Raw genomic sequence first — 22224 nt, 5'->3', positions numbered from 1 at the left:
CTCACATTAATACTGGCAGCATGGAAACTGCAGTAGAACCTTCCTGTGCTGCTGGGGTCATGTGAAGCCTGTCTTTTCTGCCTCTCCCCTCCTAGAAATTAGATGAGTAAGTAAGTTTCTCTTCCTTGACTTAGGAGTCAATTTCTGGCACACGATAAAGCAGCAGCTTCCATAAAAGGAAATATGAATTAATACAAACAACTTCTAAAGCTATGCATTACAATCTCTTTAAATGAAATCCATTTTCATCTGTTAAACACTAGGCTAAAGGCTGCCTCTCTGTGTAACAAAAGAGAATGGTTCGAGGAAAATACCTGACCTGAGGTTAAGCATTAGAAATGACACAATGAACCATGGACTGTTTTTATTAATGTGCTTCCTCCTGGACTTGAAGATTAGCACATTATCACAGGTGCTAGAATTAAACATATGCTACCCTGTATCTCACTGAGTTTGTATCAAATTGTAGATATTTATGATTCTTTGTCCCAAGTAAGGTGTATATATACTTTCCATCATTAGAGAAATAGTGTTTTGCTCAATAAGTACCATCCCTTGCTTCTGGAAAGTTTTGGACATTTAAACTCAATCTGAGTGTCTTTATTCGGAAGAGTATTCCACTTTGTTCATTGGAAACTACTTAGTCTGTGTACAGCATATCCTGTTATCTCTGTGTATGTACAGCAGAAATTTGTCTCTTGAGTTTGCTCCTGTGGATCCGTTCTGCTAAAGGCAACATCTTCCTCCACCCAAGCCACTTTACCTGATACAAGAGGCTCTTATGAAAGACGGTGCTACCATTAGCGGAATGGAGCCACAGGATCCAACCCATAATCTCTAAATAGGCATAATTTTGCAGTGCAAAAGGCGTGTGGGCACTATGGCCAAAGAGTCTGAATTATGTGCCTGAAGTATATAAAAGCTTTACTTAATTGCAAACACACACATATATATAGCAACCAACTAGGGTTGGCAGGTCTTACCCAGCTGCTGGCAGGGGTGCTCCTGCCCAATCCTGGGATTTCTGGCGTGTGTGTAAAGCGTGCATGCTGCAATGATGTCATCTGGAAGTGACGTCATCATACCAGGGACGCTCTAGTGTCCCCTGCATGACCACGTCAGGTCTGATGAGGATCTTCAGGGGAGGGGCTCCCCCCATTATCCAACTGGCTGTTGCCGGATTGGGGGCCTCAAAAGCAGGGGGAACCCCCACCCACATTGGGGGAATGGCAACCCTACAACCAACTGGTGTATGTTTTTGTTCAGGAAATAAGTGAGCTTCAATATATGAAGCTTGATTTAAATCACTTTCGCCCCCTAGAGGATTTAAATCATTATTTAAACATCTTTGATTTAAAATCAGTCCTTCCTGGGCCTAAGGCATCACTAATTCTTTGAATCCTTAAGAATGCTGCCTTAGAAGTGAAGAAATTTTAAGAAGCTTCTCAAAGAAAGAAAGATGACACAGCAAATAAGAAGGGGCAAAGAATTCCAGAGATGCATGTTTCACTTTATGAATGACCCCCAAGTTGTCTTTGTTGGATTACCCTGGGATTTTCACTGGAATACACATGGAAAGAAAAGAGAATGTTACTATACAGTGTTTTAATGTATATGCTATTGCTGTTCTGTGTTATTTCAAATGCTGTTTTCTGGTTCCAGTTGGAACTTGGATATATAGGAGGACTTTGGAGGTATGGAGACATCATCTTTAAAGCATCTAGGTTGAGTCTCAACAGCCCATGATTATGAATTGTAGGACTGGTTAGTAATCCTTGTAATACTTCATATATAGGAAGAATTCTCTGTTGGCTTGAAGCAAATCCAAAATGAGTTAAGCACTTCAGCATGAGATTAGGCACACAGTCACCATGGTAATTCTTCCTATAATATATGAGGTGGAACTGATGAGGAATATGCCTCTGCGTTTGTGTGGCATGCCTTCAATTTATAAATCTGTATCCATAGCTAACCTTCAAACATCAGGAACTGGGGACAGGGCTTCCAGTCAAAGTGTGTGAATTCCAGGTAGGGTTGAATTGTAGCTCCTCTCAGTTTACAGGTTAAGCGTATTGAATCTCCTTTGAATGTTAATTGAGCAGTTGGCCACAGAGATGCAGTAAGAAACTGCCAGCTGCTGAGCTTGGACTATGACAAGTTTTTTATATCCTTTCAGAAAAGATTTGCCATAGACTGTAAATGCTAAGTGAACAAATTGAAACTAAACCCTGAAAAGACAGAGGTGATAACTGGCTGGGAAGGTGAAGGCCTTGAAGAACATTGTTCTCTCCACTTTTGATGGTGTTCAGCTGACCCCTGCTGACTCAGTTAAAAGCCTTGGGGTCATACTGGATCCAGCTTTATTACTGGAGAAGCGAGGTAATGCAGCTGCAAAAATGGCTTTCTGCCAAGTCAGCCAAGTCTGTAAGATGGCCGGCCTGGCCGCCTGGATCCACGCCATAGTAACAGTGAAACTAGACTATTGTAATGCACTGTACATAGGTCTCCCCTCAAAGTCAACTTGGAGACTATAGTTGGCACAGAACATCATAGTTTGGTTATTAGTCAGAGCTAGATGGAGAATGCATATTTATTCCCATTCTGCCAATGCTCCATTAGCTGCCCATCTGTTAACAGGCTCAGTTTAAGGTATACGCTATCACATACAAAGCCCTTCATGGCCTTGGCCCATCTTATTTGCGGGACTGCCTCTCCCTATGCTCCTCCATGACAACTTCGCTTGTGCCAGCAGGGGCTTCTGCAGGTGCCAGCCTGCAAATGGGTAAAATCAACATCTGCCCATACATGTGCTTTCTCCGTTGTTGCTCCTGCCTTGTGGAATGGCCTGTCTGAGGAGGTCAGGAAGGCTCCCACTCTCCTGGCCTTCTGCAAATAATGCAAAATGGAACTATTCAAGAGGGCTTTTCTGCGCAGGTAATAAGGTTGCACTGTACAAAAGGGCTCACAAATTTACCTGGATAAATCATTAGGGCTGTGGGCTGTACTGCTATGTACAGCATATTGTAGTAGAATCCTACTATGTAATCTCTGTGCCGCTTAATGTGTCATGTGAATACTTATGCTATGTTTCAGTTCATTCTGGTGGTTCCAGACTTCTAAAATCCTAATGCATTCGTTATTGAATTACCCATTTTGTTGACTCACTCTGTGTAATCCACCTTGAGTCCCTGTGAGAAAGGTTGACTATAAATAACATCAATGAAAAAAAATCTGATGGCCTGAACTTCATTGTTTTCCAGGCATTTCTGACCGCAATAGGAGACAAGAATCGCAGGGCTGTCCTTGCATTAGAGCATATGTTTGCACCTGTGCTGGATGGAGCTGTGTCTACTCTGCTTGGTGTATTAATGCTTGCAGGATCTGAGTTTGATTTTATTGTCAGGTAAAGTATCTGTGCATCCTGCATCTCTCCCTCTCTTTTATTGAAAGAAACTGAATGCAACAGAACTTCATTTATCTGACTAATTAAGGATGTTTGCACAGTGATTGGATGATATCAGTGTGGATAAGAGAGTGTTGTTTCAACTGGTTTTCACTCCAACACTGAGCTATATTGATGTATCCCAGTGAAATTTGAATAAAAAAGAGATCAAGTAACATCTTTTTCATGGAAGTGCTGTTGCGTTTTCCAATTACCTGCTGTTGCATTGCTGTGTGCATGATGTATTGAGCTTGCTTGCTTCATGGTACTACTTTCACTGCTTTATTAACTGGTAATTAAATTTTAATAGCTGACCCAACTGTAGGCACTAGAATTTCCCCCCTGAAAAAATAGACTCCAGATCAAAAACAGTCTTCTTAACCTATACTTCATTCTGCTACAAAGTAAAATTAGAATGAAAGAGCTGGTATTGACCAGTGGGTAACTGGAGGTGACCTTTAACCTACCACTCTTCCAAACTATTTACATGCTGAGCTCTTTGAATGGAGAGGCCTGAAGAACTATAAACATCCTGAAACTGAAACTCTTTTTTCCTCTCTCTTTCCTCCTGTTTTCCTGATTGCAGCTCAAGTGAAAAGAAAGAAAAAAGTCCAGTGTAGAATGTGAGCAGGCCAGCATATTCAACATCATTACAGAATGTAACATAAAATACATACAGTGGAGCCTAAAGGCCTTTATGTCTGAAGTTAAATGGAGCCTGATTTCTTTTGGATTTAATTAAGAATATGAATTTGGCAGATAAAATTGTAGAACAAGTTTTTCTCTTTGGAAGAGAATGTGAGAGGAATGGTGAAATGGATCCCATTTTGCTCCAGTCTCTGCATAGGAGAAAAGCAATACTGGCTCTGTGAGGCATTACACAGTTAAATAAAGAAATAAATCAAACAGGGTGAAATAGTAGGGAAGCCCCAAATAAAAATGGGCTTTTCCAAGTGACATGAGCTTTTATGATAGTGTGAAAAATAATTAACGTAATATAATGTGAAAAACAGGAGCCTGCAAAATGGTAGAGAATATTTATATGGTAGCATATATTTTAGAAGGGCCCATTCACATGTAATAAAGCCCTCTTGCCCATGGTCAGAACTTAATTCCCAGGTGCACACAGGTCTGATTCATACTTGGGACCATGGAGTGAGAATGCCTAAGCCCCTCCCCCCCACAATTTCCCTGACCTGCAGTGGCCCCAGGGAGCCACTGTCTGCCCTGTTGGGGAATCTTGCATGTAGCCCATTAATACCCCTTATGTTACCTAGTAGGGTTGCCAGGTCCTAAGCTCTTGGCAGTGGGGTGGGAGGGAGCTCTCTGGGAGTGGTGAGGTGATGTTGCCATGCGCAACGTCCCCAATGTGATGATGTCATGTAGAAGTCACGTGGTGACTCAGTGACCATAGAGTTTTGCCCAAAATACCAGAGCATCGCCATGCGATGTCCCTGGCGTGATGACATCACTTCAATGTGACGTCCTCATGCTGGGGATGTTGTGCCAGGTTGTGGCTGTTGGGGGTGGGGCTTCCCCTTTCTGGTCACCTGGCTGTTGGGGGGCAAGAGCCTGCAAAAATTGGGGGATCCCCTGCTCCCACCTATGGGCTGGCAACCCTAGTACCCGGTAGAGCTCCCTAGAACATTTTTAAGTTTGGAAAATGGTTTATGGTGATGACAACTGCTCCTTTTTCTCTGGCCATGGTCTCAATCCAAATCAGGCAGATGTGTGTCTCAGAATTAAGTTTCAAGCACTAAGCTCCCAGAAGAAGTCTGATCAGCAAGACTGGGGCAGACACGTAAGGGGCATAAGGACTTTGTAACATGTGAATTAGCCCTCATAGCCCCTCCCTAAGTTCATCCTCCCCTTTTTTGCCATCAAGTCACAGCTGACTTATAGCAACCCTGTAGGGTATTCAAGGCAAGAGACGTTCAAAGGTGGTTTGCCACTGCCTGCCTCTGTGTCATGACCCAGGTATTCATTCCTTGGAGGTCTCATCCAAACACTAGCCAGGGTCAACCCTGCTTAGCTTCTGAGATCTGGCAAGATCAGACTAGCTTGGGCTATCCAGGTCAGGGAATTGCCCTCCCTACCTGATTGTGCTGAAGTCCTTCTCTCTGCCTCTCACACTGCTTGATACCCACCCAGACCATGTCAGTTAGAGTCTCAAATTGAACATTTGGGAAACACTGACCTTTGCTGTTGTTAGGCCTGGCTGTTACGAATAAACCATGTAAAAATTGCCTGGTCACTGTTGATGTCCTACTGCACCCCTGCTGCCAGTTTAAGCAGTACTCTGTGTGTCCGTATGTGTGTGTGTGTGTGTGTGTGTGTGTGAGAGAGAGAGAGAGAGAGAGAGAGAGAGAGAGAGAGAGAGAGAGAGAGAGAGAGAGAGAGAGAGAGAGAGAGAGAGAGAGAGAGAGAGAGAGAGAGAGAGAGAGAGAGAACTGCAAAGAACAGCTGAAAAAGATTTGGGAGCAATCTTCCAAGCACTGATATGCAGGCTCTGTTTATTTCCATGGGGCTTCTGCTCATACTCTACTGCAGTGAATGAATCAGTACTGCACTGTACAGTATGTGTGGTGGATTTATGCTGATTGCCTCCTTACTTAACAAGGATCATCTGCACCACACCATTTTCAAACTCTTAATAGAATATTTGCTGAAAAATATTGAAATAGGCATGGAACATTTTAAAACTTTCCTTGTCTTTTTGGCCTTCTCACTGTCCAGCACAATCCGGCCTGACTTTGTCTGGCTTTTTTTGTTTTGTTTTTGAAGATGGATCTAAAGTAAATGAGCAAAGTTTGGGCATTGTTTCAAGGAAGGTTCCACATTCCTGGCAGAGAACAGATTTTAGTCCACAGTGTATCTGAGTAGAGGGTTTGTATATTCAGAGTGGTCAGGTCTGTAATCAGTCTGTTTACTCCAGAACTAGACTGATGAGATGCAAATGTGTTCAGTGCCTCTTGTTGATGATGTGTCCCAGTATAATGTTCTGTTAGTTTACATTAGTGTGAGAGATTGCTTTCCCCCACTTTTTTCTGCTAATGCAAATTAGAAGTTTCCAGATGTAATCCTTCTGCAGTAGGATGATGGTTGCTGTTTTGCATGTTGAAAGACTGGATCAGCTGTTGAACCTCAGAGAGATTGTTTCCTGTTAAACTATATAGTTTGCAGACACATTGGCAAATAGGTTGCCCTCAACTTTGCCTTCTGCCCTTTCACCTTCAAACTATTGCTTTAAGCCTCCAAATTCACTTGCTATAAAATGCATCTTTGAGCTTAGCTTGTGTCCCCCCCCCCCCAAACTGGAAAGGCTTTCCTCTTGTTGGCAGGTTTGCCATCGTATTAATGGAAGATACCAGACCTTAGCACTCAATGATGGGAAAGGATAACTACTTGTGTACTCTCCTCTTCTTCCGTAGTCTTCCATAGTCCCTTCAGCCTTTATGTTTGAATTGGCTGACACAAAACAAGAGCATTCAGAGATGCTAAATTGTTCAACAAAAGATCAGCCTGCAATGCAGCTCTCCTATTGTAGCGTTCTCTTACTCAATACAATGCTCCGGCTTTCCATAGAATGGTCTGCATTTTCTTTGCAAAAAAGCTGGTTCCTGTGTCTAAAAGGTTGCAATTTGAGCTATTTGGTAAAACTGGAACTCACAGAATTCTAGGCAGAAAGTTGTGATTAATGAATGGCAAGGGAAAGCCTTACTTGATACACTAGAGATTTAATTAGAGATTCTGCTGTTAGAAGCAGAAGCATTTCACAGTGGATTAACTGCTGGGAGAAGTAGACTTCTTTTTCCTTCTAGGCTAAATTGTTTAAATTCTACACCCTTCACTTCATTTGTTTGCTTCTACAGGGTTTTCGCTAATGGGGCCCCCCTCTTCATTGTGTTTGTGCTTTCAATCTGCTCAGTCATTCAGTTCACATTCCATATTTTTGTGTTTGTGTAACACATTCAGAAATAACATTACATGCTGCAAGATTTTGATAAATTAACAAGATCTTTTTTTCTTTCCTTTTAAAACTAACACTTTGGGTTGTGGAATGTAGACTCTCTAATCCAAAAGGTAAAATGAAAAATAAATACATATTGCCTTTGTACATTAAACACAAGTAATTGTATTATGTTGGTGTGTTTGTTTTGAATGTTAATAAATAGTTACATTTTCATTTCCTGTTTTTAATATTTGAGCCCTCTGTTAAAATATTTCAGGTATTTCTTTGCTGTCTTGGCGATTTTAACCATCTTGGGTGCTTTGAATGGACTGGTACTACTTCCAGTACTTCTTTCCTTCTTTGGACCATATCCTGAGGTTAGTATTGGATTCACTGAAAATCATTGTTAACTCTTACTACTACTTATGACTTTTCATGCTTTTTTTTAAAAAAATGAAGAAATCAGAAGTTTGAAATTGAAAACACATCTGAATATCAGGACTGATTTAGTCACCAAGTTCTCAAACTGTTGATATTGAAAAACAAACCCTACTGTAGTTCCTGGCTTAGAAGCAGTGTAAGATCCCCATATGTGTGTGAAACACATCTTTTAGTAAAGTATAAGAGGAAGCACATGTGCACATAGGGCTTTAGAATGCTGTGCTAGAATTCCAGATTCTGCTATCAGAATTAAAATGCTATTGTTGCATTACCTTATTCTGTTGAAACAATTTTTATATTTGTTTTCACTGGTAGAATTTGTTGGTTTTAGATTATTTATACATTTTGTTGTGATTAATTTACTCTTGACTGAGAAGGGGAGGCTGTAAATCATTTGAAACAAATCTTAGAAAGTCAAGATAGGACAGGCAAAGGCAAGATAGGATGTGGCAAAGGACGATTTAGTACTCCCTGACCACCCAAAGATCCTCTTGTTCCTAAGAAGCCACACATTTTTCAGTTTTTCTCCACAATCATGAACGATGGAATTCCCCCCCCCCCCCATGAAGGCTGTGATACAATATGATACCTTTGTTAGAGACAAAATTCTGATCAAATACCTAATTCCGAACATGGCCACAAATGCAGATGAATATAATGCCATGAACAGAGAAAGGGGATGTTTCTGTGGACATTTCCCCTGAATGTACAAATGCCACGTGAGATCTCATGAGGTCAGTCATCACCACAGTGTTTTCTAGCAACCAAGGCACTAGAGCCTTTGCCTAGGCAAGCCGGACAGCAGAAGGTAGGGCTGGAACACAAAGTGGTGAGTGGGGCAAAGTACAGAAAAGGGTAGGAAGAACAGCGAGTGTAGAAAATGGGGGGGGGGAGCCTGGACAAAAGAGGAGTATATGGAAAAGGCTGCAAGGAGAGGAAGAGTGGGAAAATGTAGGAAAGGTGTTAAAAAGCAAGGAGGGGGGGGGGAAGAGAGAGGGAGATGAAAATGGAGGGGAATTGAAAAACAGAAGGAGAAAAGGGGGGGGAATGGAGGGGAACCTTCAAAGAGACAGAGTTGAAAATGCTGAGAAGAAAAGCCTTGAAAAAAGAGGAGGGAGTGGGTAGAGAAAAACCTGCACATAAAGAATGAGAGGAAAACATGGGAGAAAGCCTTGGTGTGTGTGGAAGAATAAAATGGGTGGGAGGAGCCTTTAAAAAAGGAGAAGATGGGAGCTCGTGCAGAGAGATAGGATTTCCTCTCCCTGCAAGTTGTGCAAGTCCCAGCTTGTCCTTATCTGTTGTATCTGTAGTGCTGATTTAATGAGATTCTTCCTAGATGTATGAATTCATATCACATCTAACAGTAAAGTGGATGCCCGTGTGGTCAATGAAATCAATACAGTAGGGGCACCCATAGGCAAGGTAGAAGAGTTCTACATATTTGGGGCACACAAAAAACAAGACTTTGTAAATTAACCCAAAGGGGAAGAACCCTTTTATTAAAAAAAAGAAAGAAAGCCTGATGAGTGCAAAATATACTGTAGAATGGACAGAATGTTGATAGTGGCTGAGATAGTAAAAGGGGGGAAAGGACAGGAAATCAGCCTGTTCATGCTCCTGAAAGCTTAAAGAATCCTGTGAGGGGAGATTTTAGGAGGTGGGGTGTGATCTCCAAGTTCCTTCCTGAAATTCCTTGTACCCCTTTCCAGATTATAATGCATGCAATTGCTCCTTCAGCACAGCCCATCTCCCACTAATAGAGACAAACCAGATGAGATGCTAGGTATTCTATGTATGGGCTTCCAAAACCTTCCTTTCTTCTAAATAGCTGGCATGCAGGCCTCAATTTGAACTGGCATGGAAGGAGTAAGCTGCTCCATGTTGTTTTCCTAACCTAAAATGGCCCTGTTAGGGCAAATATACAGCTCATCAGTTAGAGCCAGTATGTTTACCTCATCAGTATAAATGACAGTTCTTTGGGGGTATTTCAGATTTTAACAGCAGCATGAGGGAGGGGAAGGTTTACAGTGCAATTCTAAGCAGAGTTAAACTTTTCAAAGCCCACTGACCTCTGTAGACTTCAAAGGATGTAACCCAGTTTAGAATTTGCACCATTAAGCTCCTCCCCTGTGCTGTGATCCCAATTTGTTTTAGAGTCCTGGGCACCAGCTGCTTTTAAAAAATGCTTGGGAGTGCCCAACTTGGAACCTCAGCATCACATTTGTTTTGGCCCAGAGATTGCTAAGTTTGAATGTGTTGTTTTGAAGCAGCAATTGTACTGTGATTTTTTTTATATAGATGAGTAAATATTTCTTTCTTGTGTGCATTGAAGCTAAAATTATAAGCCCCACATATCATAAGCTACAACTGAGTTCCATAAGATGGGAATTACTTGTAGCTTAATAAAGATACCAGATATAGGCCCTGGTCACACGGGCCAGATAACGCGGGGGGGGGGAGGCGTGGCTATTTGCGCTGTTGCATTCTGATCCGCCATTAGGCAATCAGACGCGATGGCAGCACACCGGGGCTTCCTCTATCAGCGCACGCAGCAAAGATGATGACCCAGGGGAATAGCCACGCACTGGCGCGATCACAGCGCTGGAGTCTGTATGCAGCCCGTGGCAAACCATTTGCCAGTAGGTTGTTGCAGGTACCTTTTAAATGTGCATCTTCAGCGGCATGCCACAGGTGTGGCCACGGGTGTGCTACGCCTCCCAGATGTTCCAGTATGATTGCGCCCGGAAAATCCGCCCAACTATTGTGCCTTCCATGGGCCAAATGCTCCGTGTGAACAGGGCCATAGTTCATCATAGAATTTTAGAAACTATTTTACATAAACGTTGGAAGATATTTTAACATACATCTTTAACGGAATTATGTAAATTTGTGGCTTCAAAGCCTGAAGTTTGAAGGCCTGAACCTACATTAGCAGCTTAAAAATTATTTCTAATATATTGCAATAAAGAGGGTGGAGTGGCCCATTTCCACTGTTCTCACTCCTGCTTGTGCAGACCCATGCATGGAGAACCAGTCCATTATGTTGCTGTTCAGCATGCATGCTGAGAGTTGCCTATCCCTAGTACAGGGCTTGAATCAAACTGCCTCTTCCACAAATACCCACCAAAACAAGGGTTGGGTCAAACTCTACCCACATTATTCACAATAGCCCAGAGCCTTATCCTTGGAAGAAAATAACTGCAGTTTATTGAAATGAGCATGTTTGAATTCATCACATACTCAGTTGAAGGAAACCTGAATCTCAGGTGACAGTTGGGGTATTTTGAGAGAAATTTGGAAACCAATGTCTAATGAAAAGAAGCATGTCAGGGACTCTCTTGGGGAATAACTACCAAATCATTTTTTGTAGGTGATTGAAGCATTCTACTTGTTCTCTGTCTTTTGTTAGTGTTGAGAAAGATATCAGTGGTTTGTAAACATTTGAATTTGATGCATATACATATATGTTCAAACACATTTAACTCATTGGTTTTCTAAAATGTGTTTGAGTAGATCCATGCTAATCTTCTCCAGAGCAAGACTGTGATCCTGTTACCTAGCCATGTTTGTTTTGATGTCCCCAAGAACATGCCATCGCATTGGTAGCCACTAAGAATTTTTAAATTGTTTTACTTAGATTTCTCCAGCAGATGGAAGAAGCAGGTTACCTACACCTTCTTCTGAGCCTCCCCCAAGCATTGTGAGATTCGCCATACCACCAGGCCAGGCTCAGAATGGATCAGATTCTTCTGATTCTGAATACAGTTCTCAGACCACAGTGTCAGGAATCAGTGAAGAGCTCCATCAGTATGAGGCCACACAAAGGTCTGGCGCACCTGTTCACCACGTAATTGTTGAAGCAACCGAAAACCCTGTCTTTGCCAGATCCTCTGTAAGTAGCACAAATTGTACCTGGTTTCTTTTCTGGCTTCAGTTTCTTGAGGATGTGCTCTCTCTCTCTCTCTTGTGTGTATATAATATATATGTGTGTGTATGTACACACATATATATCCACACACACACACACATGGAATTGCTAGTTGCGCATCCCAGATTAGCATGTGTTAGGAGACAGTGCTTAGTCTGAAACTTCAGACATATACACACAGTAACAATGGCATAGTAACAATACCAAGCTGAGTTTCACAACTTTGATACATGGTTGAGGACTGATTCCCTTAGTTTGTCTGTATGGTGTATATTGGGGAAAAGTTAAGGTCAGTCACTCACTTATATACCGAGACAGACTCAGGCACTCCTATTATCATAGCTGTTCTTTGAAGTTGCAGTCATGGGAATGGCTACAGTGGCTTGTCTGTTGTCAAGTTCCTCCATGCAGCTGGATAGCTGCAAGGAGAAAATAAATGACGCCTCTTAAATGTGAACTATCTCTGATCATCTTTTATTTCGGCATTGCTTGTTACAGATTTCATAAGCATTTCAGAAAGTGAACATTTTGAACCAGTTCCGCACTAGCGGACTGGTTTGTACTGATTGCAAAATCTGAATTTCCTAGTTGCAGAGTTTGGGGATAGTTGTGAAGCTGACACATTCTCATAAGTCTGCTGATATTGCCACCAGAAGAAGAGCAGAGATTGTCATGTTCACCTTGCATTGGATGAGGTTGTACTCCCCTGGGAGGTTTGGGTGGATGCGCAGGGCAATTTTGTGCCAGTTACACTGGCTGCCATTGTGCTTCTTAGTCCAATAAAAAGTGCTGGAGTTAAAGCTTAAGATTTTAAGACCTTAAGTGGGTTAGGTCCAAAGTACCTTGTGAACCTTCTCTTCCCAGACGTATCAGCTCGTGTGCTGAGGTCAGCCAAGGAAGCTTTACTGTGGGAACTCCTGTCTGGGAAATCAAACTGACGGGAACCCACATGAGAGCTTTCTCAGCAGCTGCCTTTGCTGTTTGGAACTTGCTTCCCCTTGGACTGTTGATAGTGTCTCCCCCCTCCAATTTAGAGATCTTCCAGTGTCAGGTGGAAACTTTTTTTTTAATGCCGGAAGTCCTTATTTAGTTAAATTTCACCCACAGTCCTTATACGATTTTAACAGCTGATGTTACCTATTTTAATTGTTTGTATGGCTTTTAATATTGTAAGCCTCCTTGATAATTTATTTTTAATAGAAAAGCTGTTATAATAAATAAATGAATTTTTCTCCACTACCCAATGAGATAGATAATGGGAAATGGTGGTGGCTCAACCCCCCCCCCCAGCCAGCTAAGATTCATTCTTTCCATGGTGATGCATGCTGGGATGAAATGCAGATCAGTAGAGACCTAAAAATAGGTATAAGCAAAGCCATGTTTGAAGCTGGTCATGGTTGCATGAGTGATGTGGCTGCTGTGCTTCATGCTTTTTATTAGGATTCAAAAAGCCAAATTTAACAACTTTTGTAAATCATCTTGCTACTATCCTGTGTAAATATCCAAGCTGAACTGTAGTTTGCCAAAGTTCAACATTTAGTTAAAAAAACACTTGAAAGAGTACTTTCATTCCACCCTCTTCAAAAATACTGAAAAGTATGGAAAGCATTTATTTTTGCACAGGTGTACAGTCTAACATTCAATTGTGATATCCTTTGCTCATGATTTTCAGAGAGAATTATGTAGGAAAAGCATAAGTAAGTTACAGAACGTTCCTGTTATCCCACAGTGGAGACTCATGTGACCATTTGTTTTCATAGTCTGACTCAAAGTTTTTTCACTATCTCTCTTGTTTGTAGGTGGTCCAACCAGAGACAAGGTATCATCAGACAAGTCCAAGATTACAGATGTATCGAGAGCCTGGATACCAGCAAATGTGGCATCAAAATAAGCATCCCAAAAGGGAAGGCCTCCGGCCACCGCCTTATCGGCCACGCAGGGATGCTTTTGAAACCCCTACTGATGGGCATTCTTGTCCTAGTAACAGGGACTGCTCTAGCCATAGAGGTCGTTCTCAGAATATCAAAAGCCCAGTCTTCACTACCATGGGCACTTCAGTGCCAGTGTACTGCCAGCCTATCACAACTGTGACTGCCTCAGCTTCAGTTACTGTTGCTGTACACCCTGCTGTGCACAGCCACAATACTCATGCAGGAGGCTTTCCATCCTACGAGGGATATCATGACACTGACCATGGACAATTTGAGGACCCTCATGTGCCTTTTAATGTCCGGTGTGAGAGGAGGAACTCTAAAGTAGAAGTAATAGAACTGCAAGATGTTGAATGTGAAGAAAGGATGCGTGGCAACAGCTCGGATTAAGGTACGGCTTTTTCCCCTTGCTAGACAACATTGCCTAGTCCGGCTGCCGACTTGAAGAAAGTGAAAAACACGTGCATTCACTTAAAATACATATATTCCCAAATCTCATCAGCCTGCTCGAACATCCAAAAATCAATATAAGGATGATCGCATTAATAATAATAAGAATAATACCAGTAATAGTAATATATTACAAACTTAGTTTTTGGTTCAAAATAATATTTCCAATAGGTGCAAAAAGTTGTAAAGGAGATTAATAAATGCACATGATGAAGTAATAGTGAAGTATTCATGAAGCTGGGATAAGAAACTAGAGTTTCCTAATTTGGAACAAATTATGTGGTTAAAAAAAGGCACATGACAAATAGTTGCCTAGGACAGCGCTGCTTCAGAAGGCTGTTGGGGAAGAGTACTCCATTGCACTGAAAACTCTTGTTAGCATGTTAAAGGAGTGGATTTTTAGTCTGTCTTTCTTCCAAATATGCTAGTTTTTGATGAGGCGGTATCTCCAAGTGTATTATTCCCCCCACACACACACACACCGCATTGTACAAATCCAGGAAGGTCTTTTCTGAGGATGCAGATTGGCTTTCTGATCTGTGAACATGATTTTTAGGCTACATTTACCTAGTTTGCATTTAGGCAACATATCTAATAAGGATGGAACCACTTAAAAATATACACATGCCATGGTCAGGATTATTCAAAGAGAACTTTCAATTCTGTTAACAGACGGTTTCTGTGCACCAATGTATATACAAGCATATAACATGTCAGTTGGGTTTACAGATTTGTAGATCTACTCCATTCAACACTATTTTTTTAGCCTTTGGTCACACATGGTCCAAATAAAATAATCATATAAAACTAAAGTAGGATCCTATATGAATTCTATCTTAGTGATGACTTTTAATGGAAGGATATATAGTGACAGTATTAAAACAACTGCAGCATGGTGTTAAATATTTGCAATTGACCTTACTTCACATAACTCATGTGCAAAACTCAAACCCCTGCACCTGCAGTTTAAAGGATGAGGTAGTAGGTGCTGTGAAAGCCTTTACCAGAGACCCTGGTGAGCTGCTGCCAATATGAATAGACAATACTGACTTTAATGGACCAATGGTCTGTTAGTAAAAGGCAGCTTAATGTATTCATCCTTATCATCCTCCGTGTGTAACAGAAAGGGGAAGGTGGTGGAGGAAAGTCCTTATTTGTGGCCACAAGGCCACAGCAGGCCTGATAGCTTCAGTTTTGTCATTATTGAGCCATATGAGCCTACTTCAGACTATGATATTCAGGGATCTGGTAAAAAAACGATGGACCACCTGAAATTCGGCATGCAAACCTCACATTTGGACTTTCCTAGCAATTTTTAGAAGACTGTTCATCCAGTCTATGGAAGATAAAGAAGCAAAAGGCATGAATTATGGAAGGTTAGATGTAGGAAAAGATGCTGCTCTGTTAGGTTATTTTTATGGTGGAACAACTGCATTAAGGAGGCTTTAAAGTTGCTTTCCTAAGACCCTTCTGTGCAAAGGCTGGTTAAGCATAGCTGAAGTGCTTGGGCTGATTGCCTTGAGATTCCCTTTCATCATCTCTGAGAGTTTGCAAAAGCAGATCTGTCTGAACTCAGTAAAATCCAGCTATCATTTGCTTCAGATTTTGGTGATACCGTGAGAAAAGTGCGACTTGTACCTATTGGTTGTAATTGTAGATCTGGAGAGAGGTGCATCATATTAGATATTCAGAAATGGACATACTAAACATTAAGGAGTTGGGTTTTTTAAAATCCTGTTGAAACCATTTGCCCACAGGAAGCCGCTAACATTGCTGGAAAAAGAACATAGGCCTCCTGGCTTTTAATTGCAAGAGTTGTCAGATGGCTTGGGGCTGAGGTGATTTATTTATCTTTGCTGAACTTTAGGTGAACAGTGTTTTTTTTGTGTTTTTTTTTTTTTTTGCTCTATTTGTATAGGGAAATAACTGAAGCAAAGAAGAGGCCAAAGATGGGAAACCTACTCTTTCCAGAACTGCTTGAAGAGAAACTGCTTGAAGTTATGGAAAAGGACATGCTGCATCAGGGCAACAGTTCGCTGTTACTGTAACCTATTGTATTATTTGTTAAATAGTTCTATAAATATTTAAAAGGTGTACACATGTGTAATATACAAGAAGAACCATGTAAAATAGTATAATCTGGAGTTGTGTTAACTCCTGTTTAACAGAGTGGGCATAATATTGTTTGTGCTCTGTAGGTATTTTACTTTGATATCTGTGCCACAACTAAGCTTAATCTAGTCAAATTTCAGCATACATTGCTGCTGCTTAAATATTGTATAATTTACATGTATAATTCTATGCAAATATTGCTAATGTATTAGGATTTTTGTAAAGGTGTGTGTGTATGTTAAAATATTTTAAAATTTCCATATCACAGGCCTGTGGTAGTATGAAATGTTCCTGTTAATTGTCAACACGCTATGCGTGATAATTTTTTTATTTTTATTTTTTTCCTTTTTTTAAATGAGCAGATATGAAGAGCAGTATGTTAACCCTGGTGACTGAAGTATGTGTAGCTGCATGTGTTTTGTGTTTTTGAGATGTATATTTGTGTACTGTAATGACTATGAAGCACAGACTACTAGGAACTTCTTGCGCAAGTCCCACTGCAATGGCTTACACTACAGATGACTCATGTGCAGAAGATGCTCCTGGAATGTGGGGGCCCACTGTGTAATCCCCCTTGAGCTTAATTTACCAGTGTTCGCCAAAATTTCATCCTTGCAAATAGTCGCTTGTGAATAATGGCCATTAAAATCAATGGAACTTCCATGTGTGTAGCTGCATGAAGAACTGTAACCAGTCTGAATGAGCTTCTTGCAGACAATCAGTGGAAATACCATTGTGGTTTAATATCATTTGCTGACATCACTGAAGGGCAGAGATAAAGTGAAGAGACTGAGAATCTGCATTTGTCCAAGTTCCAGTTCTGAATCTTCTTTTGATCTGAGTGTGACTTTAGTCAGATTAATTCCTTCATTGCATTTTTTTCTTCATTTGTACAATGGCTATTATTGTACTTCCTCCTCATGAAAAAGCCTGAGTGAATTACACTGCTATAGCACAGAATAATTCCTAATAATTTCAATAGTTTGAAGCTGTTGAATGCTAACTCATGAAAGTCATGGCATGTGCTGATTATATTTAGATGAACGTTACAGAAAGAGCCATTGCTACATTTTTGAAAATGAAACAGGTAATTCAACTGGCATTCTTTAGTCTGTGACTTCAATTCATGTAGTTATTGTTAAGGTCCAGTTATTAATTACAGACAGATCATGATGTATAGTCCAGCAGGTACTCATTCTGAGCAAGTTCTGTTAATTTAACAGAGGCTTCCACAGTAATTCCCTACTTCTCTTGTATGGGGATTGTCTCTATAGATTAGCTGGCCAGTTGGTTCTTAAAATCTGATCCAGGAAGGGGATTCCATTGCAATTGAGAAATGGCCCCATGTGCAGACCAACACATTGGTCAGCAGGGATTTAGAAAGATGCAAATAGCTTTGCATCATATGATCATCAGATTTTAGTGTTAGAGAGAGCAGTCACGTGAACTTCGCTCAGCTTTGATGAATACAGATTTCACCAATTGGATGCTGGTGGGCCATGTTGGACTGACTTGAGGTGATGTTCAACAATTGGCCATTCCAGTTCAGACATTATTTCACTAGGTCACTCCTTTGTCCACTGATTGTCACATGCAGCTAGATATTTGTCCTTGTAATGTGTGAATCGGTTGTTTTCTTCCTGCTCTTATCTTCAAAATGCTTTGAGATGAGAGAGTTGTTTACATATAGCTAATGGGTACATTCAAAAGATAGGAAGAAGGTATGATGCGTATGGTTTCAGTGGTGCATAAACTACTGTATAGATGTGCAGTAAGACAGAACCAGCTGGCCCAGTTTCCTGTCTTAGTGGCAATAAGAGATCAGGCCCCCAACTAAGCATTAACAGTGTAGTAATTTGAGGTTTGAAAACTGTACGATACACCTGCACGATACTGAGTGCCAGATACCTAATTGCCAGCTATATTGCATGAAAGGTCAAAATACCCCAGTGATTCTGCTTTGGGACCTGTTGTTCAGTCACTCTAGCCCATTGTGTTTTTTAAAAAAGGAAGAGAAGGATCAACTAGTATGAGATTTGATATTAAATGGCCTCACCACGTAAGTATGTCTGTGAGTGTATTTGTGTGTGTATGAGAGAGAAATGGCCCTCCCTTTTTGTGTCTGCTCCTTGGTGCATAGTGTAGACCATTTTCTCTTACTGTCACATTGGCAAAAAGGGATCTCAGTGGCTGGCTTTTGTTTGTTTTTACTTAATTGTTGTTGATATTTATATTTTTGTATCATAAGAGTGTTTTCTTACAGTATTTGTCATGCCAGTTTATAACAAACACAATGCAGGGATTTTATTTCTATTGGAAACACTATTACAGCTATGTTTTTACTTCTTAATGGAATTTTTATTTGTATAGAATGCTTACTAATGTTAAATAGGAAAAGAGTATATAACATTTACATTAAGGACTCATTTTGTAGCTTTTTTAGTGCAAAGAGTTAAAAGGAAAAAATATTCAAACTGGGTCTCATTGCCTGCCAGTGTTAGCAGGGATGAGTTTATGTTTCAGTTACAAAGATAAAAGTATGCCATATAATTTATTTATATGAAAATTTATTTTTGTAGTGTACATAGTAGTCCTCAATTCTTTTGACAGAATTATATTTTTAAAGAGTTTATATGTAATGATGATAACCATTATGTTTTGGTACATTGCTGAAACATAAATACAATGCACACTTTTCATCATAAGCCCCATTTTACAAACAAAGAAAACATTAACAGTGTTAAAGAGAGTGTGAATATTCATGTGGGAGGGCTTCTAATGTCCTGGCCCCACTGGTGGACCTCCTGATGGCACCTGGTATTTTTGGCCACTGTGTGAAAGAGTGTTGGACTGCATGGGCCTTTGGCCTGATCCAACATTGGCGTCTCTTATGTTCTTATGTCATTCTGAACTGTTTTAGTTACCATTTTGTGATCTAGTGTGGTTCTCAGTTTTAAATCATGAGTGAGAAATTGTAAAAACTCTCTAAACATTAATGTTCACACACTGATAGAAATTCTAACATGAATAAAAATATTATAACTTATTGGTTCTGTATTTGGCTGTGGAATGTTTATTTTTTTTAAATCATCTTTTAACTTGAAGCAGGAACTGAGTGCAAACAACATGGCTTACAGCCTTCTAAGATAATTATTATCACTATTAGGCATGAAACATTTAGATAAGGGATTTGAATTTTTTATGCATAAAAAATAGTTCAATGATTACAAGAACTAAGTTCTCCTGTGCCTGGCCAAAACCCTATCATTGGCAGTTTGTGGGCTGAGACTACTGTACTGCTCAGAGGAGGAAGAAAATCTTGTGATACCTTAAAAACTAATACATTCATTCTGGCTTAAGCTTTTCTGGTTGAGAGACTACTATCCTGCATCTGATGAAGCTGGTTCTGCCCTCCAAAGATTAGGCCACAGTCAATTTGTTAGTCTCTAAGATGCCAGAAGACTTTTGTCTCTGGCACTAGAGAAGTATTGCTCTAGTGGAATAAAGGTGATTGGTTTCCATATGAGTGGGGCAAGTTGATAAGGCTGTAAGGCACAGATAAATCTGAACCCGGGATTGGAACATAGGTTTCCAAACAGGTGGGAAATGCTTTCAAGGAGCTCAGAAGAAGAAGAGATTGGATTTATACCCTGCCCTTCACTACCCAAGGGAGTCTCAGAGCGGCTTACAAACTCCTTCCCCTTCCCCTCCCCACAACAGACACCCTGTGAGGTAGGTGGGGCTGAGAGAGCTGACAGAAACTGCTCTTTTTCAAGGACAGCTCTTATCAGAACTATGGCTTATCCAAGGTCATCCAGCAGCAGGTGCAAGTGGAGGAGTGGGGAATCAAACCCGGTTCTCCCAGATTAGAGTCCGCGCACTTAACCACTACACCAAACTGGCTCTGGTGATCTTTTTAATTTCTATCAATGTATTTCTGGAGAGTAATGAAACTCAGTTTCCCTTTTTAGACTTGATATTCAGAGATAAATGAAGTTCAGCATTTCATGCTGTTATTGTACTTTATTTTGTGTACAAATCTGACGTCATCTGACATACAGGAAGCCTCTAGCTTTTGGTGACTGGCTGTAAGTCAGTCTGCAAAAGCAGAGAAGGGCCCACATTTTAAAAAATCTATTTAATGATATTTATGCAGAAATGTGAAGACAATGCTATTATTCTCTCCCTTTGTGTAAAGGGACTGTGTATCTGAATGCCATCTGTCAAGGAAATACTAATTCTCAGATGAATCCAGAAACACAATAACATTGTTAGAGGTATAAATTATATATTGCAAGAACTTTACAATGTAAAGTTTGTAAGTGAACAGGAAAGTAACATTTATTTATACACTACTTTTCTTCTCAATGGAGACTTGAAACAGCTTACAACATTGGTCTCCCCCATCTATTTTATCCTCACAAAAATCCTGTGAGGTAGATTAGGTTGAGAAAGAGTAGCTTACAATTACCCAGGAAGTTTCCACGGCAGAGTGGGGATTCAAACCTTCTTGATCTCACAGATTTTAGTCTGACATGTACAAATGCATAGTTAGACAAAATTGGGGGGGGGGGTTTAAACAAGGACTGTCTAGAGTACTTACACTATGACAAAATGGCACCACATAAAAGTACTGGGAGATTATTATTATTATTATTGGGCTACATATGTTCTGTGCTAACAGTCCTACACATAGTCCCACAACCTTCAGATCGTTGTTGATACCTAAGCTTCCTGGAATCCTGAAGATCAGTAGATGTAGAAAGTGGCCATGTTACTGTCTGCTCATGCTGTTTTAAATCAAGAAGAGACTTCCAAGGATAATGTTAAAACTGCATACATAAAACCTGTGGAACAGGAGAATGTCTGTCCTATGATATTTCCTTGAAATTACATTGTGCCAATAATGTTAGCATCCTCCTCCTATTAACAAGTAACTTCCAAACTGTATAACAAACTGGTTTAAAAAACATGTGTTTTAAAAATTGGGAGGTCTCTACCACAGAGAAAGCAATGTAACGTTGATGCCCCCTCTCTCCCATTTAGAAGTAGTGGAGATGACATCATTCCAATGGGAGGAATACAGGTACTACAGCTGACAGGTTTGGGCACAAATCTCACAGCGTCATCATTGCACAGAAACCATTGTTCCATCCAGTGTTCCCTCTAAGCTGAGTTAGAGTGAGCTAGCTCACCGTTTTTTAGCCTCCAGTTCACACATTGTTTGTCTCAGCTCAGGAAGGAGGGCTCCAGATCAAACTAATTGATGCATTAGCCAAATCGCTCGCTCGCAGCTTTAATGCCAGGAGCTCACAAAGTAGAATTTTTGCTCACAGGACTCCACAGCTTAGAGGGAACATTGGTTCCATCTCTGATCAACTGGGCAAAAAGTTAATGGCAAAGTCTGGAAAGACCCACTACATGCCTGTAACTCTAGTCTCTGGGAAGCCTGCCTTGTGGTGATTAGAGAAATCTCAAAGTTTAAAATATAATTGGGGCAAATGGGACATTTGCCATATGACCAAAAAATCTAATGAAAGGAATTGGCTTCATGAACAAGCCATTCTATTTTGTAGTAGCTTTGAAAGAGCTGTAAAAACAGGAATGAGACATCATTGGAGTGAGCAAACTATGGTTAAAAGCCTGGGGCATACACTGGTTCATAATGATTCAGTCCTGATTAGCTGAAGATACCAGTATGGACACTCTGGTTACACCTGAAACAACTCCTTCATGCTTCATCAGACTGAGAAAAATTAATTTGGTGACAGTTTTTTCAGCTTGGATTCTTTTAACATACATTTTTATTTTAACAATCCTAATTCTTTGCCTTCTATTACAGCCTGCCCATGTTTCTTATGAACATATTTTATTTCTTACAGTCTAATTAACTTTAGATAACATTTTAATCAAATTTTTGTTGGTGACCAGAAATATTTGTTCCGGTCTACTCTAAAGTAAACATATG

At 40.5% G+C, this 22224-nt stretch overlaps 1 protein-coding gene across 1 annotated transcript in view; it reads left to right on the top strand.

Moving 5' to 3' along the window:
- PTCH1 (patched 1) overlaps positions 1–16277 on the top strand; it is a 104936-nt gene extending 88659 nt beyond the window's left edge. The window contains exons 20-24 of the mRNA XM_015412665.1: positions 3261–3403; positions 7672–7771; positions 11473–11727; positions 13563–14085; positions 16063–16277. Coding sequence (XP_015268151.1) covers positions 3261–3403; positions 7672–7771; positions 11473–11727; positions 13563–14084 — 1020 coding nt within the window. The 3' untranslated portion in view covers position 14085; positions 16063–16277. The remainder of the gene's footprint in view (positions 1–3260; positions 3404–7671; positions 7772–11472; positions 11728–13562; positions 14086–16062) is intronic.
- Positions 16278–22224: the final 5947 nt, after the last annotated feature.

The sequence above is a fragment of the Gekko japonicus genome, unplaced genomic scaffold, assembly GCF_001447785.1.
Source record: "Gekko japonicus isolate JY-2015 unplaced genomic scaffold, Gekko_japonicus_V1.1 scaffold355, whole genome shotgun sequence".
In the NCBI taxonomy this organism is placed as follows: domain Eukaryota; kingdom Metazoa; phylum Chordata; class Lepidosauria; order Squamata; family Gekkonidae; genus Gekko; species Gekko japonicus.
The sequence above is the reverse complement of the archived record's forward strand: the minus strand, read 5'-3'. Positions and strand labels throughout refer to the sequence as shown.